General features: G+C 42.7%; 2 protein-coding genes and 1 pseudogene across 2 annotated transcripts; all 3 read left to right on the top strand.

Annotated features, from left to right (window-relative positions):
• Positions 1-167: 167 nt before the first annotated feature.
• On the top strand, positions 168-8,993 carry LOC118399380 (protein disulfide-isomerase A3-like). The gene is made up of 13 exons (XM_035795421.2): positions 168-457; positions 873-951; positions 1,773-1,890; positions 1,968-2,075; positions 2,292-2,421; positions 2,689-2,802; positions 2,976-3,101; positions 3,467-3,649; positions 5,246-5,354; positions 5,494-5,622; positions 5,841-5,920; positions 6,056-6,113; positions 6,561-8,993. The coding sequence occupies exons 1-13, from the start codon at positions 297-299 to the stop codon at positions 6,648-6,650; spliced, it is 1,485 nt and encodes a 494-aa protein (XP_035651314.1). The 5' UTR covers positions 168-296; the 3' UTR covers positions 6,651-8,993.
• A 591-nt stretch (positions 8,994-9,584) lies between these two features.
• On the top strand, positions 9,585-18,968 carry LOC118399379 (T-complex protein 1 subunit gamma). The gene is made up of 13 exons (XM_035795420.2): positions 9,585-9,750; positions 10,640-10,701; positions 11,150-11,200; positions 11,309-11,371; positions 11,487-11,583; positions 12,742-12,859; positions 14,071-14,257; positions 14,351-14,633; positions 14,740-14,821; positions 15,018-15,198; positions 15,447-15,692; positions 15,861-15,992; positions 18,101-18,968. Exons 1-13 carry the CDS (start codon positions 9,723-9,725, stop codon positions 18,191-18,193), a joined length of 1,623 nt encoding a protein of 540 aa, XP_035651313.1. The 5' UTR covers positions 9,585-9,722; the 3' UTR covers positions 18,194-18,968.
• A 1,997-nt stretch (positions 18,969-20,965) lies between these two features.
• LOC118399378 (glycosylated lysosomal membrane protein-like) lies at positions 20,966-26,303 on the top strand (annotated as a pseudogene).
• Positions 26,304-26,424: the final 121 nt, after the last annotated feature.

Here is a 26,424-nt window from a genome sequence, read left to right as displayed (position 1 = left end):
TGTATGAAGCCTGTCATTTGGTCATGTGTGATGATATGGACCTTGGTTGCACTATGATTGACATCAAAGTGGACCGATGTACTACTTACATCGCATCAATGTATGTCCTCCTCGACCAATGACAAGGTCAGTTTCCTTCATATTCCGTTTATGTCCCGCCTTTCAATCGTCCACTCGTCTTTTTCCGGAAAGAGGAGCCGCAGGGTGACAGCGAGGGTCCTCTATTTCCACAATATATGTGCTCTTTGTTTCTGTATTGTATTTGATAATCCTGTTCACTTGAAGGATTTAGAAATATGGCTTCCTTTTTGTCGCTCATCCCTGCTTTCATGTTATCGGTTGTAATATTTTCTGGCGCGGTAGTCGCACGGGGTGACGTGCTAGAGCTAGGGGACGCGGATTTCGATTACCTGGCAGCGGAGCACGAGACGATGTTAGTGAAATTCTACGCTCCGTGGTGAGAAATGGAAACATTCCCTTATGTCTATATCCATTGTTATTTATAGACGTGCAATGTAATTTAAGGCAAATATGTAAGTACAGTATCTACTCTAGGTAACTGTCCAAGACGTGTTCCGTTAGCCAGCTAACTATATTCTTTGTTTCAGCTGTCAAACTCGAGGCAAGTAGCTACTGTATCAATGCAAGCTAGCTAGTAGCATGTTGGCCGCTCTGTGCAAATAGTATCAGAGGTATTATGTTTTCAAAATTGGCAATATGTCTTTATAACCCCAATTTGTTAATGGGTTTTACAGGTATAACGCATTTATACCCGCGCATAACTATGGTAACATTTGTATTGCCTGTCACTTCATATTCAGTTCCTTGGATTATATCTCCAGTAATCTATTTTATCATTATTTGCTTCGCAGGTGTGGACATTGTAAGAAACTAGCCCCAGATTTTGAGACCGCAGCTAGTCGACTTAAAGGGACAGTGCCACTTGCTAAGGTATGATAAAGCACACCACTTTATCAGAATAGTTACCAATTTATTTTGTTTGCCAATTTGTGGTACAGTTGCTATTTATATAACCCAGGGACATTATATGAAAGGGGCTAATGTACTTTATATAGACCCCTTTCCAGTGCACGACACAGTGGCGTCAAAGTTCACGCACAGATGCACTCTACTCTTGGCTGCAGTAAGAAAGGCGTCGATGTATGCGCCCATGAAACATCCTGGATTTACGTTTTTATTACTTATAAACTAAATCACTTTTCGGGGTTCTCATACGCTTACAATGATGTTTCGATTCTTGCTTGAAAAGTTGCTAAGTTTCTGTTTGGTTTTGATCTTTGCAAAATAACTTGGATGCAGCAGTTGTTTTGCTACATAGGCTGTCGCTAAAGATAGCCAAGGAGCAATCTTTCTGGTTGAAGTGTTTAAAAAAAAAGTATAATCCAGTTTATTTGCGATGATGACACTATGATATTAAGCAGGACATTCACGCGAGCCTTAAAATATAATTGTAATCCAAAAGTAGTGTGAAATGCACTCCAAAATAGAGCCTTTCCCCAAAAAAAGAACTCCAATGTGTTTTTCCACCAACTTGTGCATATCGCCCTCTGCACATCGCCCTCCTGCAGCAATGTTTGAAAACACAGATGGGTCTATTGCCATTGGCATCTCCCTATTGTTTTCTTTCTCCCACTTTTTCTCACTCCTCCTTTGCTTTCTATAATTGTTTTACTCTGACTATCTATCCATTTCTCTCTCTACCTCCCCATCCTCTGTATCTCTTCTGTCCATCTCACTCTCTCACCCCTCAGGTGGATTGCACAGCGAGCCCAGACACATGCGGGCGTTTCGGAGTCACAGGGTACCCCACGCTCAAGATATTCAGAAACGGAGAAGACTCCTCGTCCTATGACGGACCACGCTCAGCAGGTGTGTGTGATTTTAAGCGTTATTTAAAGTACACTAATCACATAGGCCTACTAATGCATTTGTCTGCATACAAACAGATGGGATTGTCCACTACATGAAGAAGCAAGCTGGGCCCAACTCTGTTACCCTGCGCAGCGAAGCAGATGTCGAGGCCTTTGTCAACCACTTTGACGCCAGTGTAGTGGGTACGTCATACTCTAGAAGAGTATAGTTACCTGTTTGTTGTTTACTGAATCTTTGGCTCCCTGAATCTGTACTTTTCACATTGGCCATCATTTAATTGATGTCCACTGCTCTGAAAAGCCTTGTGAGAGGTGAATGCAACATGGTGGAAGCCAACACTGGCAGTGTTGGAAAGGGATTAATGTACTTTCTCTCCATACTTATCACTCTCCTCCCAGGTTTCTTCTCTGGGCCTGACAGTGCTCAGCTGGCAGAGTTTCTGAAGGCGGCCGGCGTCATGAGGGACCACTTCCGCTTCGCCCACACCATCAACATGACCCTGGGCCTCAAACACAGGGTGGACACTGAGTGAGTGAGTGAGTGAGTGAGTGAGTGAGTGAGAGGAAGGAGTAGAGAGATGGGGAGGGATAGGAAGAGAATGGGAAGAAGTGAGCGTGATAGAGAGTGAGATCAAGATAACCCTGTTGAGGTAAAACAGGTGTCTTAGTGCTGGGCTATGGCAAAATTGTGTACACCCAGGAATGGACTGAAAACACTGCTATAGTGTGACTGTATAAGGTGTGACCAACAGACTGATCAACTACCGTCTTATCACTCTCCCCTGTGTCTGTCCAGGAGTGTTCTGCTGTTCAGGCCCCCAAGGCTGAGCGGTAAGTTTGAGGAGAGCGTGCTGCGCTTTACAGAGACCATCACCACCCACACACTGCGCCGCTTCATCAGAGACAACATGTAAGACTACTGCTCCCGTCTGTCTACTCTAAATCCATCACCTGAATGTCTGTTACATTAGTGTCTCTCTCTCTATCATATCACTCTCTCTTTTTCATATCCCCAACTCTCTTTCCCTCTCTACCTCTACTTGAGTGTCTAACGTTATTGGTCTTCCTGTTTCCTTTTGTCAGTTTCGGAATGTGCCCCCATCTGACCAATGAGAACAGAGATAAGCTGAAGGGGCAGGACTTGTTGACTGCGTACTATGATTTGGACTACCTTCGGAACCCCAAAGGCTCCAACTATTGGAGGAACAGGTTGGTACACCTCCAATACCACAACGCTTTACACCACACTAATATTAGATGACCCATGCTTAATAGCAACTTTCTCTTTTAGTTCAGTTCTGTTTTTAATTTGATACTGAATTCATAGTAGGTATGTTATTATTGTATTGGTTACAATTGTTACACTCATTTTTTTTATGGGATGATATTGAGATACTATTATTACCTTACATGGTCATTGGGCAACGTAAAGTGTGACCAAGTAGTAATGTAGATATGTATTTTGATTTTATCCAACATACAGTACATATAATACCTGAATTCCAAATATTGTACAAGGTGGTATATAAGTATCTTAACATTATTATTAAATGTCGTTTATTTTCTATTCTCAGAGTGATGAAGGTGGGTTATCAGTTTGCGTCCCAGGGCCTGAGTTTTGCTGTGGCCAATCGCAGGGACTTTGTGGATGAGCTAGAGGAGGAGTTTGGTCTGGGTGCGTCGGACGGAGGAGATCTGCCCTTCGTAACCATCAGAACACAACAGGGCTTCAAGTACACCATGAGGGAGGAGTTCACGTGAGTTACAGACATATACTCAGCAAAATAAAGAAACGTCCCTTTTTCGGGACCCTGTCTTTCAAAGATAATTTGTAAAAATCCAAATAACTTCACAGATCTTCATTGTAAAAGGTTTAAACACTGTTTTCCATGCTTGTTCAATGAACCATAAACAATTAATGAACATGCACCTATGGAACGATCGTTAAGACAATAACAGCTTACAGACGGTAGGCAATTAAGGTCACAGTTATGAAAACTTAGGACACTAAAGAGGCCTTTCTACTGACTCTGAAAAACACCAAAAGAAAGATGCCCAGGGTCCCTGCTCATATGTGTGAACATGCCTTGGGCATGCTGCAAGGAGGCATGAGGACTGCAGATGTGGCCAGGGCAATAAATTGTGATGTCCATACCGTGAGACACCTAAGACAGCGCTACAGGGAGACAGGACAGACAGCTGATCATCCTCGAAGTGGCAGACCACGTGTAACAACACCTGCACAGGATCGGTACATCTGAACATCACACCTGCGGGACAGGTACAGGATGGCAACAACAACTGCTTGAGTTACACCAGGAACGCACTATCCCTCCATCAGTGCTCAGACTGTCTGCAATAGGCTAAGAGAGGCTGGACTGAGGGCTTGTAGACCTGTTGTAAAGCAGGTCCTTGCCAGACGTCACCGGCAACAGCGTCACTTATGGGCACAAAGCCACAGTCGTTGGACCAGACAGGACTGGCAAAAAGTGCTTTTCACTGACAAGTTGTGGTTTTGTCTCATCAGGAGTGATGGTCGGATTTGCGTTTATCGTAGAAGAAATGAGCGTTACACCGAGGCCTGTACTCTGAAACGGGATTGATTTGGAGGTGGAGGGTCCGTCATGGTCTGGGCCGGTGTGTCACAGCATCATCAGACTGAGATTGTTGTCATTGCAGGCAATCTCAGTGCTGTGCGTTTACAGGGAAGACATCCTCCTCCCTCATGTGGTACCCTTCCTGCAGGCTCATCCTGACGTGACCTTCCAGCATGACAATGCCACCAGCCATACTACTCGTTCTGTGTGTGATTTCCTGCAAGACAGGAATGTCAGTGTTCTGCCATGGCCAGCGAAGAGCCCGGATCTCAATCCCATTGAGCACGTCTGGGACCTGTTGGATCGGAGAGTGAGGGCTAGGGCCATTCCCCCCAGAAATGTCCGGGAACTTGCAGGTGCCTTGGTGGAAGAGTGGGGTAACATCTCACAGCAAGAACTTGAAAATCTGTTGCAGTCCATGAGGAGGAGATGCACTGCAGTACTTAATGCAGCTGGTGGCCACACCAGATACTGACTGTTACTTCTGATTTTGACCCCCTCCCCCCATTGTTCAGGGACACATTATTCCATTTAGTCACATGTCTGTGGAACTTGTTCAGTTTATGTCTCAGTTGTTGAATCTTGTTATGTTCCTACAAATATTTACACATGTTAAGTTTGCTGAAAATAAAGGCAGTTGACAGTGAGAGGACGTTTCTTTTTTTTGCTGAGTTTAGTTGAGGTTCTAAGTCTAACCTTTAAGTTCCACCACGTACAACCCTACTAATTATGTTTGTTGTTGAACCTATTTAACAGGAGAGATGGGAAGTCCCTGGAAAGATTCCTGGAGGATTACTTTGCTGGACGACTAAAACGTTACATCAAGTCGGAGCCCATCCCTGAGAAAAACAAGGGTCCCGTCAAGGTATGTTTGTTTGTCTATGTGAACGAGTGTCTGTATTTCTGTGTTATTATTCAATACTCAATCACAGTACATTTGTGTTTCTGATTTTGTTGTCGCGACAATTCACATTTATTGTGTGTGTGTGCGCGCCCACTCCCAGGTAGTGGTAGCAGAGTCATTTGAGGAGATTGTGAATGACCCTGAGAAGGACGTGCTGATTGAGTTCTATGCCCCCTGGTGTGGTCACTGTAAGAGCCTGGAGCCCAAGTACAAGGAGTTGGCAGAACAGGTGAGAAAGACTACATACACAGACTCACCAATGCCACGTTTTAAGTAATTTAAATCTAGAACAGAATATTTTATTTACTGCCACTGTTTACTATTATGGCTTTCCTCAGAACAATTGTATGCATTGAAAATTGTGATTTGTCAGTAAACTAAAGAAAATAGCTAAAGCCAAGTAAACCCGTTTGTTCTCATTGGTTATTTCTCCTGTTTTCTTCTCAGCTCTACTCTGACCCTAATATTGTCATTGCCAAGATGGATGCTACAGCCAATGATGTTCCACAAGGCTTTGATGTGCAAGGGTGAAGCACCACACTTTATCACCTGGTTATCCTTTCCCTTCTATCAGCTCTCGCTTATTTTTCCATTCATTTTCACCCTGTCTCTGGTCATTCATTCATTGTGTTTCTCTCGCTCTCTCATGTGTTGTTCTGTAGGTTTCCCACCATCTACTTTGCTCGGGCAGACAAGAAGGACCAACCCAAACGATATGAGGTGAAATCTCCCTAAACTGTTATTTCCATTTTACATAAGCAGACACAAACTAGTCATATACCAGTGTTTCCCCTATATTCATTAAGCAGTGGCGTCCCACCACTCCCCAAAAATATATTTAAAAGATTTATATATATATAATATTTATTTATATATATATATTTTTTTTTTCTTCTTTCTGCCGAAACATGCTTTTAAAGGGATAGTGCACGATTTTCGCAATGAATCCCTTTTTGTACTTACCGAGTAAAATAAACTAATGGATACCATTTTTCTGTCTGTGTGCAGTTTGAAGGAAGTTGCTAACTGGCGTTAGCGCAATGACTGAAAGCAATGGCTCGCATAACTACTTCACCCACTAGATTTGCACTGCATATACTGATGTATCAAAGATTGTATATGTCGGGTTACAAAGGGAGCTTAAAATGTTTTCCTCTGTAATTCCAGGGAGCCCGTGAAGTGAAGGACTTCATCAAGTACTTGAAGAGAGAAGCCTCGCACATCCCCGTTGTCAGCGGCGTGAGAGAAGACTTGTGAACAGAAGTTAGGCAATGGCAGGGGTGTATGATGGGAAATGTAGCTTGAGACCCCTTGAATTGCGAATGTGGATACGCTGTTCCTGAAGAGTCACAACTTCTGCTGAGATTCTTTATTTCTAATGAAATAAAACTCCAGAAACTCTACCCACAAAGTTTTTTTCCCCTTGAAACAACAGATTTGAATGAAATCCAAGTTACATGTTTGACTCTCCAGGAACAGAGCCCCTTGTAATTGATCAGGAGGAGGAATACCATTTCTACAGAAGAAGAGAAACAATGAGTGAGGACTGCCAGCTTCTAATGTCAAGTGACCTGGAAGAGAGATGAGGCTGATTTTCTTGTCATAAGACTGAACCAAACCTTCCCAAGTTCCATTCGTATAAAGGCTAAATCAAAATGTACATCAACGGCATGAACTCACCAAGGATCAGTGTGTTGCAGGTTTGTCATGCATCAAATACCGTGAGATTAATATATGCTGTATAATGATACTGTAATAACATCTATTTCTATATAGATCTTGACTTATTGTCTCTCCTCTATCTCAGAACCATCCGTCTTCCTTACCATCATAAGCCGTACCATCCATTCCACCAATGATGCTTGCTTGTGTAAAATACTCTGAAATGGCTCCATATTTCCTAGTTCAAAAAAAAAAAAAGTTCAGACGGGTATAAATACCCGCTGGTCTTTTTATATGTGCACTTGAGCTACTGAGTTTGTGTCATTCCAGACGGCACCAACCAACCACTTCACTCCTGATCTATCTGACTGCATACAAAACCCAAAACATCCCAACCTATTCTCCTTCTTTTTTTTTTTGGCCATGCCAATATCAAATTGACCATATTGGAAATACTGTAAAGGCAATATTCAGATTGGCAAAAATTACAAGTAGCCACCATGGTGTTCTTGAAAACAAATGTTTGCACCCTATGTTTTTGAATATTCAGGTTTCTATTTATGTTTCTATCATTATATGCCATTTTGCCAGGGATTTTTAGAGCAACTAACTTCTGAAAGGCCTATACGATGTTTGGATGTGGCTATGAAGGACAGGTGTGTGCGTGTGTGCGTGCGTGTGTGTGTGTGTGTGTGTAGTCATATTTATTGAATAGAGTATACAGGAAGCAACATACTTTGTACATAATGTGTGAAAACAAAGGATATTTGCTATCTTAATTGTCTCTTTTTGGACAGAGCCTTATAATTTATTGATGTACATGTTGCTAGAGTTTTGCACTCAGAGGACCCATTATCCTTACAGTATATTTATTTTTGATCTGCTAAGAAATTGAGATATGTCTTTGGCGTTTTCTCACTTAAACGATTCTGGTACCATTTTTTAAAAATCGGTCTTTGTTGTTTCTTTGACTTTCTTTTGGAAAACAGTCAGACAATAGTCTACTGTCGTACAACGTAGTAACACAGTTACCATACTTACATCAGTGAATACATATTTTGTTTTCTGGACACAGTGCAGCGTTCCCCAACTAGCGAGCCCCCCCCCAAAAAAATATATATATATTTAAACAAACATGTTTTTTTGTGTTGGACATACTCATTGTCGGACATACTCTGAACAAAAATATAAACGCGACATGTAAAGTGTTGGTCCCATGTTTCATGAGTTGAAATAAAAGATCCCGGAAATGTTCCATACGCACAAAAGCTTATTTCGCTCAAATTTTGTATTTCTCCTTTGCCAAGATAATCCATCCACCTGACAGGTGTCATATTAAGAAGCTGATTAAACAGCATGATCATTACACAGGTGCACCTTGTGCTTTGGACAATAAAGGCAACTCTAAAATGTGCAGTTTTGTCACAACGCAATGCCACTGATGTTGCAAGTTGAAGGAGCGTGCAATTGGAATGCTGACTGAAGGAATGTCCACCAGAGCTGTTGCCAGATAATTTAATGTTCATTTCTCTACAATAAGCCACCTCCAAAGTCGTTTTAGGAAATGTGGCTTTCTGTCTAACTGGCCTCACAACCGCAGACCACGTGTATGGAGTTGTGTGGGCAAGTGGTTTGCTGATGTCAACATTGTGAACAAAGTGTCCCATGCTGGTGGTGTGATTATGGTATGCGCATGCATAATCTACAGACAACGAACACAATTGAATACAATTGCATTTTATCAATGACAATTTGAATGCACAAAATACCATGACGAGATCCTGAGGCCCATTTTTTAAGGTATCTGACCAACAGATGCATATCTGTATTCCAATTCATGTGAAATCCATAGATTAGAGCCTAGTGAATTTATTTCAGTTGACTGATTTCCTCATATGAACTGTAACTCAGTAAAATCAATTAAATTGTTGCATGTTGCGTTTATATTTTTGTTCAGTATAAAAACTAATAACACTAGGAAATAAGCTCAAAGTGATTTTAATTTTAAGAAATCTGTTCCGAAGTGTTCCCACACATAATAGAGAGACGTGATAGTATAGAAATGTAAGGAAGGTCTGAAATGATTGTTTTAGAAAAATATATGTTTGGGCTTCTTGCGGTCAATTTGCAGTCAACAAATTATTTGTAATTATGTTCCGCTCCAGAAAAAATGACTTGCTTCTGAATCTAGTTGACCCCTGCATTAGTAGGGCGGCGCACAATTGGCCCAGCGTCGTCCGGTTTAGGCAGTCATTGTAAATAAGAATTTGTTCTTAACTGACTTGCCTAGTTAAATAAAGGTAAAATAAATACAACATGGTGGTTTGGTATTGTCATTATATATTTTTTTCCCCCTTCAATAAAATAAGAAGGGAAACATCCTGTAATACAGGTATCCTTGAATTTCAGAAAAGGTCTGGCCAATATTGGATTACTGTATATGGAGTTGCTTGGTTTTGTACAGGGCAATGAATATATAGTACAGGGTGTGTCTCACAATCCTGTTGCGTTTACCCCGGTTCCCCAACCGGTGGAAGTCACAGTACGTTATGATTTGCTCGAAGGTTATTGGTTAACACACTGGAAGAAATCCGCCCCGCATCTGGATCTTCTTCCTCTTGTGCTGCCCAGAAGGTTCCAGGCCGTTGTCCCACACACACTGTCACGATGATGGGCCAACAGGTTATCGTGCTGAGTAAGTTGATAGAAAAACCATAAGAAACGAGAAATGTAACATCTTAACTTTGATTTCGGTGGAAATCTGACGCATTTGGATGTTTTTGTCGTTTGTAATATCCTGACAAGCGGCCAGTACCGGCTACACAGGTAGCCAGCAACAAAGCATGTGCTTCTGCTTCCTTGCCGACCACTGACAGTGCTAGCTAGCGTTAGCAAGGTATTTAGCTAGTAGGTTAACTTGCTCTTTGTATGACTTTCTTGGCCGTAACGTCACAAAAACCTATCTGACTGGTTACAGTACATTTTACACAACCGCTAACGTTTAAGTGCTCAACTAAAATGTCCATTCTCAAGAATACAATTTGCAGTGACGTTACACATTGACAATAATTGGGGCTAAAAACATGGGAGTCCTGCCCATCTTTTCGGCAACATTAGTGAAACTCAAAGTTAGACTCAAATCACTGCAATTTGAACCTGGTCGTCGGAGCTTCCAGGCATGTCAACATCAGACAGCTCCTGCATGTCAGTAACTAACATGTCAGATGATTTAAGCCAACTTTGGTGCTGTATTTGTGTGTCGTTTAGTAAATATGTATCTGTTAGCTGCGAGGCATATTATTACAGTGTAAAATGTCAGCCTTCCAAAATACGAGACATCCATAATCCACACACGATACGCCTAGCTAGCTATTTATTGTATGGTGTAGGTAGTAGGTAGCTTGTGAGCTACAGATGTGGGATCTTAATTTGTACATGGAAATCAAAAGGTGTAGAACAAACGTAGACTGGTTGGATCATAGAGGTAACTAGACTAATTGCTGTAATGATGTTTTGGTCTGCTGTGTTTTTGCAGCAATATTTTACACAATATAGTATAAACTCCGTTCTCATGTTCCCTACAGGCCAGAATATGAAGAGGGAGTCTGGACGGAAGGTTCAGACCGGAAATATCAGTGCAGCCAAGGTGAGGTCCCATTAGTTAGTGTCTTCCACTGTACTTGGTTGAATTAACATGGTTTCTAGGTATGTTATTTCAACATAATTGTATGTTTAATTGCTGACTATGGGGCCCAGTACTAGGGCTGGGATGATACCAGTATCGTGATAATTGCTAGCATGGGGCGGGGGCATGAAGCGGTCTAAACTTCTTTTGGAAAGCAGCCCTAATGTTGGAAACGAACATGTTGTCATCTAGAGTCACATTTATTTTCCAAGCTATAGCACACATTATTTTACATACCAAAGAGTCTGCTTTTTCATTTTTGCCATGGAAAAAATATTGCGATACTGGTATCTTCACATCCCTACCCATTACATTGCTTCTGTAGCTCAATTGATGAGGAATGTAGGATCGCTATGATGCATTGCTTGTTGACACTATATAGATAAACCTTTTTTCGTGTGTGTTGTAGACGATCGCAGACGTCATCAGAACATGCCTGGGACCAAGGGCCATGATGAAAGTGAGCTATAGGTTTATTTTTATCCTCAGGTTTTTGTCACAGTTTTGCTTGAAACATACTTTATGGTAGCACTTGAATTGGGGAAACCATAACATGCTTTGTGTGTAGATGCTTTTGGACCCCATGGGTGGGATTGTGATGACCAACGATGGCAACGCTATCCTGAGAGAGGTGAGAAGAGCACACTTGCTATGATTCCCAATACATCTACTTCCATGCAGAAAATATCAATGTTCAGTGCCCCAGTACAAAGCCCACCTCCTTCCCCCTGTCTCTGCTTCCACAGATCCAGGTCCAGCACCCGGCTGCCAAGTCCATGATTGAGATCAGCCGCACTCAGGACGAGGAGGTGGGAGACGGCACCACCTCTGTCATCATCCTGGGTGAGTCACCACATGCCCAATACTGTGAATAAATACACTGCACCATCAGGTCTATTCTCATAGTAGTAGTACACTCGTAATCCAATCCAGCCTATTCTTCATGTATTACTCCTGTGTCTCTACCAGGCCAATAATTTAGTGGTTTTAGGGGCATTTATTTAACTAGGCTAATGTTTTCAGAAAAAAAAATGGTGTTTAAAATGCCGGTCTACACCGGCCAAACCCGGGCGATGTTGGGCCAATTGCAGACCTGCCAACATGCACGCGTTTTGCGTACCAACTACGCAATTATCTGTCCACGTACGAGATCCGAGTTAAAAGTATGCAGAAATGAATAGGGCCTGATTTATATTATTTTTAAAAACATTTTAAAAATGTACATTTTAACTCTGTGTCCCATTAGTTGTGTTTTCCACGCAACCTGATAGACCGTTCCTGCTAATAGTATGTTGGAACATTTATAGCCTGGTGCCGTGTGCGCATTGCTGCGCTTATAATGTGAAGAAATAATAGGTTATCAACATTTTAATATAGAAATTCTGATCTGTTGCATCAGCCTCATTGCTTTTAAAATGTTGTTTTGATGTATGGTAGTAGTATTCATTTGGGGTCTTATCATCCCACAACTGTCCCAGAGCGTCTGTTTGGAATGTTTCTTTCTTGTACAGAACGACAAGCTGACCCATAGAATAGGTCAACTTATGTAATATATGAGATAGTAGATTGACATAGGTTAGTGCTTTTGCTGTTTGTTACTCATCTTGTTAGCTGATAAAGTAAACATGGACAGATCTAACGTCTTCAATATGTGCCTTGGAATTCCGTAAGGATGCACGTGCCGTTGCATCCCCAATGTTTCTTACATCACTAGTAGTCGTCTTCGGAGCTGCGATGCCTGTGAAAAGGACCTGATCACGTGACGGGCATTGACTAATAAGAATATAAATATCTGAGAGAGCCATGTGAGTGAGGGGTGCTTTGGAGCAGGGCGATTGGCATCTGGGAGAAGGGAATTTGTATTATTATATTCAGCCCAAGGGCACAACAGCCACTTTGGCCGCAAGGCGGGGATTTTTTTTAGGGGGCGTTTCGGCCACAGAAGGGGGCATCGACAGCCATGGCCAGTGAGACATCCATACATTTTGTGCATCTCTCTAGCGGGTGAGATGCTGTCTGTGTCAGAGCAGTTCTTGGAGCAGCAGATGCACCCGACGGTTGTCATCAGTGCCTACAGACATGCCCTGGATGATATGCTCAACCTGCTCAAAGATATCAGGTACTGTTCCAGCCTCTACTGCCCACCCCCACACACACACAACCTTTTAATCGTTAAGGGCTGAATTCTAACTTGACATCTGTATAACTTCACTTCTTATGCAAATCTGTGATTGCCATTCATCTGTGATTTTTATATGAAGTCTAGAGCTTTGGCCCAAATACTTTTTCTGGTCACTGCATGTTTCATGTCAAACAGTGATCCACTTTCAAAATGCAAGATATGTTTTAGACCTGCATTTTAAGGTGAAAGTCATTAATCTTAGCAGCCATTGTCATCTTACTTCTCTGGAGTCCAGAGCAAGCAGGTTACGGCCGAGTTGTATTTTTTAAATTTTACCTTTTTTTTTACTAGGCAAGTCAGTTTTGAACAAATTCTTATTTTCAATGACTGCCTAGGAACAGTGGGTTAACTGCCTGTTCAAGGGCAGAATGACAGATTTTGTACCTTGTCAGCTCGGGGATTTGAACTTGCAACCTTTCGGTTACTAGTCCAATGCTCTAACCACTAGGCTACCCTGCCGTCCCACATCTTTAGGATCGGCTGGAAAGCATGGTCTGTCTGCAGCCTTTTTCTTCCTCACAAATATTGTAACATATTCTGGTAAATGTATTACATCATCATCCCATAAGTATTGAAGGCAGTGCGACGTTGCAGCTATGTTATCTTTAGACAGATAGCCAGTTGCCACCCAAACTTGGCCTAGATCTGTCTGAGGTATGAAAATGATCAACGACTCGCCAGAAAGCCTATTCTGGCAAAGATGCATCTGTAGCACATTGCTAAACTTTTTATTTACTTAAACGTACTTTGTTTTTTCCAGCAAAAACTGGAGAAAATGAAACCAGTGCTTTCTGGTCATTAACCTGGATATGCATGCCCGCCTTTGTGTGCCAAATGCTGATGACTGGTCAAGAGTCAAGACACTTTTTGGTTCTGAGGCACAGATGAGATGTTTTTGAGACAGGCCTACAGTATTGTACCAAATTATTTTGTTAGTAACCAGATAGAATAGGCAAATGTATAAATATACAATACAAATGGTATCTGTAGACTATTAAATTGTAGGGAAAATATGTATTTTTCCCATTCAGTTTTAACCCCCCCACAAAAACCTTCTCGTGACCCCCAGTTTGAGAACCATTGTTTTAGGTGGCAACCGCTTTCACACTCATAACATTTGTTTAACAACTCTCTTCTCCTCCTCCCAGCACCCCAGTGGACGTGAGTGACAGGGAGATGATGCTGAAGATCATCAACTCTGCCATCAACACCAAGGCTCTGAGCCGCTGGTCTGACATGGCCTGCAGCATTGCCCTGGACGCCGTCAAAACTGTGGAGATGGAGGAGAACGGACGCAAGGAGATCGACATAAAGAAGTACGCCAAAGTAGAAAAGGTAATGGTCAAAGTGTGTCTTTTTTAATATAATGTTTGTTTTCCTGTGCAGTCCAAGTTCTGCTTCATCCTTTGTGTTAATGTGTTTGTCCAGGTTCCCGGTGGGATCATCGAGGACTCGTGCGTGCTCAGAGGTGTGATGGTAAACAAGGATGTGACCCACCCGCGCATGCGCAGAATGATCAAGGATCCCCGTATTGTGCTGTTGGACTGCTCCCTGGAGTACAAGAAGGGAGAGAGCCAGACTGATATTGAGATCACTCGTGAGGAGGACTTTGCCCGCATCCTGCAGATGGAGGAGGAGTACATCCAGCAGATCTGTGAAGACATCATCCGCCTCAAGCCAGACCTCATCTTCACAGAGAAGGGCATCTCGGGTATCCCACGCTGCTTCAAAATGCATTGTTCTTTTTAAGGCCTATGTCTGATGCAACTGACTTTTTAATTTTTTTTACCACAACTATATTTTGCCTCTTTCTTCAGACTTGGCTCAGCACTACCTAATGAAGGCTAACATCACGGCTATTCGCCGTGTAAGAAAGACTGACAACAATCGGATCGCCAGGTAAGCCAATTGAAAGCAATTATCGCAAACAAAAACATGTTTAAATTTCACCGTTTTGCTCTGTGTTCATGTTACTATGTACATAGCTAGCGAATGACCGAGCACTTTCATTGCGTATTGGTTTATTTCAGCTTCTTTAACAGGGTGTATAGTCTTCACAACTACTGCTCTAACCTATTTCCTTGTTATCCCTTAGGGCGTGTGGCGCACGCATTGCCAGCCGTACGGACGAGCTGCGCGAAGGGGACGTGGGCCTGGGGGCGGGCTTGTTTGAGATCAAGAAGATTGGAGACGAGTACTTTGCCTTCGTCACAGAGTGCAAAGACCCTAAAGCCTGCACCATCCTGCTGAGAGGAGCCAGCAAGGAAATCCTGGCGGTGAGAAACTGAGAATAAAGCTTTCAAAATAATATGCTCTTTTTATTGTGCAACAATCACTAAGTGCTAAAAGAAAGGGATGATAATGTAAAGAATGACGTTCATGGGATGAGTCTCTGCTTCCTCCACTCCCCTCCTAGAACTTGTTTTTTTGGTAAGTCACAAGTTATCAGCGCAAAGATGACTAAATGAGGTTTTATTTGTGTTCTGAAATCTTTCTCTTTCCCCCATTTACGTCTCTCTCCCAGGAGGTGGAGCGTAACCTGCAGGATGCCATGCAGGTGACCCGCAATGTGCTGCTGGAGCCCAGCCTGCTGCCTGGCGGTGGCGCTGCCGAGATGGCTGTGTCCCAGCGGCTGATGGAGCTCTCCAAGACCCTCACTGGCGTGGAGCAGTGGCCCTACCGTGCCCTGGCCCAGGCCCTGGAGGTCATCCCCCGCACCCTCATCCAGAACTGTGGCGCCTCCACCATCCGTGTGCTCACCTCCCTCAGGGTAAGAGAGCGACAGAGACTGAGAGAGTCAAAGGTAGAACCTCATACCATCTCGGAGGAAGACCGATGGGAGCGTGTGTGCGCAAGCGTGAGAGAGGGTGTGAAAGGGAGATGGAGGTTTTACTGTACATTATAGTGGCCTTTTCACTGAGATCCATCCCCACTCCAGGCCAAGCACACCCAGAAGGGCAGTGTGTCGTGGGGGGTGAATGGAGAGACTGGCACCCTGGCTGACATGACCTCCCTGGGCATCTGGGAGCCACTGGCCGTCAAGGCCCAGACCTACAAGACTGCAGTAGAGGTGAGACTTCCAACCACCTGCTCAATACAATGTTGAGGGCATTGATGCGCTACACAAGTGTTCATTAGTTACAGTGCCTTCAGAAGGTATTCACACCCCTTTACTTTTTCCACATTTTTTTTTACAGCCTAAATTTAAAATGGATTAAATTGAGATTTTGTCTCTGGCCTACACAAAATACCCTGTAATGTTAAAGTGGAATGTTTTTAGACATTTCTACAAATAAATAAAAAATGAAAAGCTGGAATGCCTTGAGGCAATAAGTATTCAACCCCTTTGTTATGGCAAGCCTAAATAAGTTCAGGAGTAAAAAAAAATCTTAACAAGCGCCATAATAAGTTGCATGGCAATACTAGCATTTAACATGATTTTTGAATAACTACTTCATCTCTGTACCCAACACATAGAATTATCTGTAAGGTCCCGCAACTGAGCAATGAATTTCAAACAGATTCAACTACCAAGACGGGAGGTTTCCCAATGCCTCACAAAGGGCACCTCAAATCAAATGTTGGTTGCGTAAACATATTTTGCAGGTGCAGTGAAATGCTTGTTTCTAGCTCCAACAGTGCAGTAATAACTAACAAAACTATATATATGAAATATCAGAACGAGCAATGTCAGTCCGAAATAAATATATATTTATATGATGGTGTGTATATGAATAGAAAAGGTGTGTACAGCAGTAGCTTTATAGGATGAGCCTTGACTAGAATACACCTATTGGTTGATGGGTATAAAATAAAAAGCAGACATTGAATATCCCTTTTGAGCATGGTGAAATTATTAATTACACTTTGGATGGTATATCAACACACCCAGTCACTACAAAGATACAGGCGTCCTTCCTACCTCAGTTGCCGTAGAGGAAGGAAACCGGTCAAGGATTTCAGAGGCCAATAGTGACTTTAAAACAGTTAGTGTTTAAAGGCTGTAATAGGAGAACTGAAGATGTATCAACATGCATTAAAAGTAAAACTGCAAAGAAATTAGTTTTATGTCCTAATACAAAGCGTTATGTTTGGGGCAAATCCAACACAACACAAGAGTACCACTCTTCATATTTTCAAGCATGGTGGTGGCTGCATCATGTTATGGGTATGCTTGTCATTGGCGAGGACTACAGTTTATTTTTATCCTAAAAAAATTAAGTAATAGAGCTAAGCACAGGCAGAATCCTGGTTGTCTGCTTTCCAACAAACACTGGGAGACAAATTCACCTTTCAGCAGGACAATAACTTAAACACAAGGCCAAATATAACCTGAGTGAACAAAACATTAAGAACACCTGCTCTTTCCGTGACATCGCTTTCACCTGGTCAGTCTATGATCCCTTATTGATGTATCTTTTTAAGCCTTCAGAAGGATTGTATGTGTGCCGTTGAGGGTCAATGGGAAAGACAAAATATTTAAGTGCCTTTTCAACTGGGTATGGTAGTAGGTGCGAGGCGCATCGGTTTGTGTCAAACTGCAACACTGCTGGGTTTTTCACACTCAACAGTTTCCCATGTGTATCAAGAATGGTCCACCACCCAAAGGACATCCAGCCGACTTAACTCAACTGGGAAGCATCGTAGTCAACACAGGCCCACATCCCTGTGGAACGCTTTTGACACCTTGTACAGTCCATTCCTCGATGAATTGAGGCTATTTTGAGGGGGGGGGGCACTCGTGGTTATGAAGGTGTTCCTAATGTTTTTTTTTCGCTGGAGTTGCTTACCAAGATGACATTGAATGTTTCTGAGGGGCCTAGTAACAGTTTTGACTTAAATTGGTGTAAAGATATATGGCTAGACTTGAAAATGGCTGTCTAGCAATGATCTAAAACCAACTTGAGGGAGTGTGAAGAATAAAAAATAATCTGTAAATATTGTGCAAAGCTCTTAGACTTACCCAGAAAGACTCACAGCTGTAATCGCTGCCAAATGTAATTCTAACATGTGTAAATGTGCTAAAATATCTAAACATGTTGTCATTATGGGGTGAGATTTTGAATTTAGGTTGTAACAATGTGCAAGTCAAGGGGGTATGAATACTTTCTGAAGGCACTGTACATATTGTTTGGCTATGCAGTTCTACTCCCTTGGGCTCCTTCTTTCTCTCTCCAGACAGCCATCTTGTTGCTGCGCATCGACGACATCGTCTCTGGACATAAGAAGAAGGGAGATGAGCACACAGGAGGAGGACAGGGCGCCGAGTAGAGGGGTAGAAGGATTGGGAACAAAGAGGAGGAAGAGGGTAATAGAGGAATAGGCAGTCTGAGCTATTTATTGTTGTTGCATTGTTGAAGGAACCTGCAAGTAAGCATTTTGTTGGACGGTGTATACCATGTGTATCCTGTACATATGATTAATAACTTAACAGCAATGTTTTATAAACCTCTCACTCAGATATGACATTTGTTATGGTCACTAAGCAGACTGGGATAGGGTTGTTGCATGTATTACATACTGTATGAATGTACTGGATTTGGTACCAAGGAACTCAAGTTTAGTTTGGTTTGTTTGTGTGTGGTGTGTTTGTGCAGTATTTTATAGCAGTAAGTGTAAGATGTGACTGAATATGTTCTCCTGGGATCAAGGTTTACCTCGGTTAGTCTCACGAGGCATTTCTTTGTTTGGAAGAGCTCCTTCGTGACTTGAGTTGAATAACGGTTGCCAATGGATGGTGACCAAATCATGTGACGAAGTCATTTGAATGAACTACTAAAGCACTGTGATCCTATCGAAAAATCGACCTTGCAAATTATTTATAGCCTGCAATGTCTACCTCTGAAGGTCCTTTTTAAATGCTGCATTATATGGATTGGATCGTCTTGCATTTCAATGAGTGCTTTTTTTCTGCAAGAAATAGTTGGAGTTACGGTGTCTCTGGTTCTGAATCCTGTTACTCCACCAGACCATTTCCCTCAATTACCCTTTGCCTGGGGCTGTTACCTGTGATCGAATCAACCTCAATAAAAGTGGATACAAATGACACAGGCCTATGTTTGTTTCATTCACTTTGACGCCCATGATGTGTGTTTGATTATGATTCTCACCACTTTTGTTAACAATGTAGCTTAGCCTATGGTGAAATGTTTCATTAATTGCTACGGTGGCATTACATTTGCTGCATTGTGAAATCCAGAGTACTTAAGTAAAAAATACTGTAAAGTCCTACTTAAGTAGATTTTTTTTGTACTTTACTATTTTTTGTTGTTGTTGACAACATCGACTTCACTACATTCCTAAAGAATGTACTTTTTACTCCATACATATTCCCTGACACGCAAAAGTACTTCTTACATTTTGAATGCTTAGCAGGACAGAATATGGTCCAATTCTCACAATTCTCACAGCTCATCCCTACTTCCTCTGATCTGGCGGATTCACAAAAAAATATTAGGATGAGCAATGTCAGTGGCATTGACTAAAATACAGTATATACATATGAGATGAGAAAAGTGGTATTTAAACATTATTAAAGTGACTAGTGGGTGCTGTAGATGTTGTGGAGGGCAGGCAGTGTGCCCCCAGTGATGCGTTGGGCAGACTACACAACCCACTGGAGAGTCCTGCGGTTGCGGGCGGTGCAGTTGCCGTACCAGGCGGTGATACAGCCCGACAGGATGCGCTGTTGCGCCGCCTTCACCACACTGCGTGGACCGTTTCAGATCGTCAGTGATGTGTACGTCGAGGAACTTGAAGCTTTCCACCTTCTCCACTGCAGTCCTGTCAATGTGGATGGGGGCGTGCTCCCTCTGCTGTCCACGATCAGTCCACGATCCACGATCAGCTCCTTTGTTTTGTTGACATTGAGTGATGAGAATTTATTTTCCTGGCACCACTCAACCAGGGCCCTCCCCTCCTCCCTGTAGTTTCTCGTCACTGTTGGTAATCAGGCATACTACTGTAGTGTCGTCTGCAAACTTGATTGAGTTGGAGGCGTGCGTGGCCACGCAGTCATGGGTAAACGGAGTACAGAAGGGGGCTGAGCACGCACCCTTGTGGGGTCCCTGTGTTGAGGATCAGCGAAGTGGAGGTATTGTTTCCTACCTTCAACACCTGGGGGCGGCCTGTCAGGAAGTCCAGGACCTAGTTGCACAGGGCGGGGTTCAGGCCCAGGGCCCCGAGCTTAATGATGATGAGCTTGGATTTCACTATGGTGTTGAATGCTGCGCTATAGTCAATGAACAGCATTCTTACATAGGTATCCCTCTTGTCCAGATGGGATAGGGCAGTTCGATGGCGATTGCATTGTCTGTGGATCTATTGGGGCGGTAAGCAAATTTAAGTAGGTCTAGGATGTAAGGTAGAGGTGATATGATCCTTAACTAGTCTCCCAAAGCACTTCATGATGACGGAAGTGAGAGCTACAGGGCGATAGTGATTTAGTTCAGTTGCCTTTGCTTTCTTGGGTACAATGGTAGACATCTTGAAGCAAGTGGGGACAGCAGACTGGGATAGGGAGAGTCAGTAAACAGTCCAGCCAGCTGGTCTGTGCATACTCTGAGGATGCAGCTAGGGTTGTACGTCAGACACGGAGAAGGAGAGCCCGCAGTCCTTGGTAGCGGGCCATGTCGGTGGCACTGTTTTATCCTCAAAGCGGCGAAGAAGGTGTCGGGAAGCTAGACATCAGTGTCCACTTAACAGAAATGCTTAATTTGTAAATTATGTCTTGAGTGTTGGAGTGTGCCCCTGACTATCTGTAAAATAAATTTAAAAAACGAGAATTGTGCCTATTGGTTTGCCTAATATAAGGAATTTGAAATTATTCATACTTTTGATACTTAAGTATATTTTAGCAATTACATTTACTTTTGATACTTAAGTATATTTAAAACCAAATACTTTTAGACTTTTGCTCAAGTATTTTACTGTGTGACTTTCACTTTTACCAGAGTATGACAATTGGGTACTTTTTCCACCACTGCTGAACTCGATACTGACGAGTCAGCTGAATACAAATCAGCTGATCAAATAAAGTACTTAGGCACGTGATTCCTCCATGTGTATGCCGAAAAATAAAGATGGCGGCGGAGATTTTGTACACAATCCACGTTTATGTCTTATTTTTGCTTTTAACGGTTCGGTTTTCTTCTGGTTTTATCCACAATGGTGATAACTACCGTCGGAATGTAAGTTGGGCAGTACATTGTTGTTTACATTTCTGTTGTACAGTGATAAAGTGCTATAAAAGGTTGCTAACGTTAGCTAATCTTTTGCTGACCAGATAAAGTAGTAATAACCTACTGTAAGGCGGTAACGTTAGCTAGCTGACGCTTTGAGAATTTAGTTAGCAAGCTAACCAACGTTACTGCTAAATAGCAAGTTATACATTTGAGCTAGTTGGTGATTACTAACATTTAGGATATACGTGTTTGGGTTTGTATTTATAGCTCTAGCCATATTGTAATGATGACCAACAATCTATAAAACTGTAATTTACAAGTGGTGTGAGGTACTTAAGTAAAAATACTTTAATATACTTAAGATGTTTTTGGGGGTATCTGTACTTTACTGTTTAAATTTGACTACTTTTACTTCACTACATTCCTAAATAAAATGCTGTATTTTTTTACTCCTTACATTTTCCCTGACACCCAAAAGTACATGCTACATTTTGAATGCTGAGCAGGACAGAAATTGTCCAATTCATGCAATTATCAAGAGAACATGCCTGGTCATCCTTACTGCCTCTGATTTGGCGGACTCACTAAAGACAAATGCTTAGTTTGTAAATTATGTGTGTGTTCCCCTGACTATCCGTAAATAAAATAAAAACAAGAATCGTGCCATCTGGTTTGTTTAATATAAGGGATTTTTATACTTAAGTAGATTTAAAACCAAATACTTTTAGACTTTCACTGAAGTATTTTACTGGATGACTTTTACTTAAGTCATTTTTTTAATGAAGTTATCTTTACTTTTACTCATGTATGACAATTGGGTACTTTTTCCACCACTATCAATTTACCCATTGTTGGACCCCAGCCAACAATGCATACTGTAGCGACATGAGGCTACACAATCCCTTCTGGTTGTGGTGGGTGTGCTTTTGAACTAGGGACATACGGAAAGTTGTCAGACCCCTTGACTTTTTAAACATTTTGTTACGTTACAGCTGTATTCTAAAATGTATTAGATTTTAATCCATCTACACACAGTATCCCATAATGACAAAGCAAAATGTATTTTGTTGTGTGTGCAAATTTATAAAAAAGTATTCAGACCCTTTGCTATGAGATTTGAAATTGAGCTCCGGTGCATCCTGTTTCCATTGATCATCTTTGAGATGTTTTGACAACTTGGAGTCCACTTGTGGCCAATTCAATTGATTGGACATGATTTGGAAAGGCGCACACCTGTCTATATAAGTTCCCACAGTTGACAGTGCATGTCGGAGCAAAAACCAAGCCATGAGGTCGAAGGAATTGTCCATAGAGCTCCGAGACAGGATTGTGTCAAGGCACAGATTTGTGGAAGGGTACCAAAACATTTCTGCAGCTTTGAAGGTCCCCAAGAACACAGGGGACTCCATCATTCTTAAATGGAGGAAGTGTGGAACCACCAAGACTTACTTGACCTGGCTGCCCAGGTGAACTGGGCGATCAGGGGACAAGGGCCTTAGTCAGGGAGGTGACCAAGAATCCGATGATCACTCTGACAGCTCCAGAGTACCTCTGTGGAGATGGGAGAACCTTCCAGAAGGACAACTATCTCTGCAGCTGTCCACCAATCAGGCCTTTATGGTAGAGTGGCCAGGTGGAAGTCACTCCTCAGTAAAAGGCACATAAGTTTGGAGTTTGCCAAAAGGCACCTAAAGACTCTCAGACTATGAGAAACAAGATTCTCTAGTCAGATGAAACCTAGATTGAAGTCTTTGGCCTGAATGCCAAGCGTCATGTCTGGAGGAAACTTGGCACCATCCCTACAGTGAAACATTGTGGTGGCAGCATCATGCTGTGGGGATGTTTTTCAGTGACAGGGCAGGGACTGGGAGACTAGTCAGGATCCAGGGAAAGATGAACGGAGCAAAGTACAGAGATCCTTGAGGAAAACCTGCTCCAGAGCGCTCAGGACCTGACTGGGGGGAATGTTCACCTTTTCAACAGAACAATGACCCTAAGCACACAGATCAAGTCAACATAGGAGTGGCTTCGGGACAAGTCTGAATGTCCTTGAATGGCCCAGCCAGAGCAGGAGCTTGAACCCGATCAAACATATCTGGGGACACCTGAAAATGGCTGTGCAGCGATGCTCCCCATCCAACCTGACAGAGCTTGAGAGGATCTGCAGAGAAGATTGGGAGAAACTCCCCAAATGCCAAGCTTGTAGCGTCATACCCAAGAATACTCTAGACTGTAATCGCTGCCAGAGGTGCTTCAACCAAGTAGTAAAGAGTCTGAATGCTTGTGTAAATGTGATGTGTGCAAAAATGTCTAAACCTGTTTTTGCTTTTTCATTATCGGGTATTGTGTGTAGATTGAGAGAAATTTGGAAAAAGTCAAGTAGTCTGAATACTTGCCGAAAGTTTGGGTTTTGCATTTTTTGTAATTTTTTATTTAATTGAACCTTTATTTAATTAGGCATGTCGGTTAAGAACAAATTCTTATTTACAAGGATGGCCTAGGAACAGTGGGTTAACTGCCTTGTTCAGGGGAGAACGACAGATTTTTACCTTGTCAGCTCAGGGATACTCTAGCAACCTTTCGGTTACTGGCCCAATGCTCTAAAAATGAGGGTACCTGCCGTCCCAGTTGCTGAGATAACTAAATCAAATGGTGCTGAAACAAATATAAACCAAACACTACTCTGTGCTGGCAATCCAGCCATGTCAAATATGAATAAATATTGATTAGGAACGATCTCATTTGAGACCTGCTTTCTTACCAAGTCATGAGCAATCAATATGTTTTTAGTGTTGTTGGCCTGAGCAGGACTCTGTGCAAATCTGTTATTGATTCATGAATCACCTCTGTTTACAATTTCAGTTTGCTTGTATGATTCTCACCTGTGTCGCTATAGAAAAATGAGAACATACTCTCTGTTTTACATACCTCTTCCCAGGTATCCCTGGAGCTGAACCCTGGTCTGAACTCCTTGCTGACACCGCTGCCCCCTGGTGTTGGCTTGCTCCATGTGCGGGCGGTCGGCAAAAACAACACACTGCATTACCTCCTCTGCAGCCAGAGGGCGCCCACGTTACTACTGGTGCACACAAGCTCCATTTCATCCAAGGTGGAGGTAGACTGGCCTGCCTTCCTCATGCAAAATACCACAGGCAGCCTGAAAGTGACTCCAGAGAGCAGTGTTCTGTACAGCAACGCACTTGTCTTTACCAGGGTGAGTCACAAGTAGTTCTAAATGGATGGTCATTGTTTTCATAAGTGTCAGTTGAGGTGATATTCTGGTGGCTGATATAGGTCACATGACTGTATTTAATCCAAATGCATAAAACATAAATACGAGGTGCTAGGTTTTGAACCATAATCCAGATTATGGAAAGTAATCATTTGCATGGTAAAATTCTAGCTCTAGACATTTCTTGTAGATCATAAGTGTTTGGATGGTTGTTGGCAATATGGTAATAGCTCTAACAAACACCTGGGTTTTAAAAACAGGTTGATTTCGGACTGGGCAGCCATGCGTAACTCCTTCACTAAACCAACTAATTTGTCTGTCATCAGCTGTGGGAGTATGACGATGTCAACGACACAGCTGACCCTGAGCACCTACCCCCCTCCAGCTTTTTCCAGCCCTACGAGCTGCAGAATTTCACCTGGGGCGACCTGAACAAGACATTGGACCACACAGGCCACACCGCCCTGCTTTGTGGAAGAGACGCCAGCGAGAGCTTCAGCAATGGCTCGCTCTGTCTGAAGGTAGGTGGAACTGGATCATCTAAAGCCTGCATGATGAAATTAGACATTTCATCATTAGATTCAGACCTTTGTCTGGATCCACTCAACAGATAGCATGGGACATGGTCTCATCTCTACATTACATCACTTTTAAAGTTCTGAAAATGTCTGACAAACTTTGATTGTACATTTTATTGCATGTTAGCTAGCCTGTATTCAACCATTATTTTCCTAACGTAGTTCTCAGCCTTTGATGTTGAGGGTCGTGACCAAGGCTGGCCCAGTCTCCTCCACAACGCTAACTCCTCCCAGCTGAGGGTGGGGCTGGACGGCGTGGCCCCGAGGTCCAATCGCTCCCGCTTTTCCCTAGAGCTACAGGCTGTGGGAAACACCCAGCCCATGAGCAGAGTGGACATGCTCCGGTCAATAGATGACGAATACACACCCTCCATATTCAAGGTAATGTTTGTGTGTGTTTATAGACATGCAGTTATACTGTAGTAAATATTACTGAGTAACAGAGTGTTTAGATGTTTATATTTCAACAAATTTTGTGTGGTTGATCATTTATGGTTGATTCACTGTTCTAAACCTTCTCTCTGTAGACTGTCACTAAAGCTGTCAGATTCTACAGTGATCTTGTCTTTCCTCTCCCTTAGGTATCTCAGTGGGTGTCCTCTCCAGTCAACTCCACCTCCCCTGTTCTTGGCTACGCCCAATGGAAGCCCGTGGCCTACCGCAGGCCGTCGCCTGTCTTTGAGGATGCCACTCCCTGCCGGCACTCAACGCCTGTCCCTGTAGCCCAGCTTCCCCCCTCCGGCTTGGTGCGGGCTTATTTTGGAGGGGAGCACCAGACCACCGGGCTCAACATGACCTTCAGTATCACTGGAGACCCATTCTACAACACCACCAACTACCTTAGCTGGTAGGTAACTGTTTATATCCTATTGGTTCATATGTTGCATTTTAGAAAATTTAAATTAATTATACAGTAAATTGCAGTTTATAGCCCCACTGTTAACCAATCATCTCACACCACCAACTACCTGAAATTATAATGAAATTGTCATTACTGATATTTTTTATTTATTTTTTATTTATTTTACCTTTATTTAACCAGGCAAGTCAGTTAAGAACATATTCTTATCTTGCTTTTTCTCTCTTCTTCGTAATTCAGGACTGTGTTGGTGGGACTGGGCTCTCCTCCTGTGGACTTGTTTTCTCCTCTGGTTCTGGTCATCATGGTGGTGGGGCTGGGCACTCCAATGCTGATCATCCTGCTGGGCGGGGTGTGTGTGTGTGTGTCCGCAAGAACAGGCCCCAAACGCAGGTTTACGAGCCAATCCAGGCCAAGCCAGCATATGTGTCCCACCTTTAACCAATGAACAGAGACACCTCTGGGCACAGTTTTTCAAAAGTTATCTGGATTTACCCTATCGGATACGATTAAATGCATAGAGAAAGTGTCCGGCGGGTGTCAATCTTTTTTTAAATGAGGTGCACTGATACATGTGGATTACATCACTTGCACGGAGCTCTGTCTAATACGGCCATCCATTGTCTAATACGGCCATCCATTGTTGGCAC

This window comes from Oncorhynchus keta, chromosome 20 (genome assembly GCF_023373465.1).
Source record: "Oncorhynchus keta strain PuntledgeMale-10-30-2019 chromosome 20, Oket_V2, whole genome shotgun sequence".
NCBI classification, from domain to species: domain Eukaryota; kingdom Metazoa; phylum Chordata; class Actinopteri; order Salmoniformes; family Salmonidae; genus Oncorhynchus; species Oncorhynchus keta.
Note: the sequence above shows the minus strand (reverse complement) of the source record. Positions and strands in the feature narration are given on the sequence as shown.

Excerpts from the sequence above, each read along its gene's own strand:
- LOC118399380 (XM_035795421.2), top strand. The coding sequence starts at position 297 with ATGGCTTCCTTTTTGTCGCTCATCCCTGCTTTCATGTTATCGGTTGTA. Across the intron at positions 458-872 it reads GTGAAATTCTACGCTCCGTG|GTGTGGACATTGTAAGAAAC; the intron begins GTGAGAAATGGA and ends TTTGCTTCGCAG. Across the intron at positions 3,102-3,466 it reads TCCAACTATTGGAGGAACAG|AGTGATGAAGGTGGGTTATC; the intron begins GTTGGTACACCT and ends TTCTATTCTCAG.
- LOC118399379 (XM_035795420.2), top strand. The coding sequence starts at position 9,723 with ATGATGGGCCAACAGGTTATCGTGCTGA. Across the intron at positions 12,860-14,070 it reads AACCTGCTCAAAGATATCAG|CACCCCAGTGGACGTGAGTG; the intron begins GTACTGTTCCAG and ends TCCTCCTCCCAG. Across the intron at positions 15,199-15,446 it reads CCAGCAAGGAAATCCTGGCG|GAGGTGGAGCGTAACCTGCA; the intron begins GTGAGAAACTGA and ends TCTCTCTCCCAG.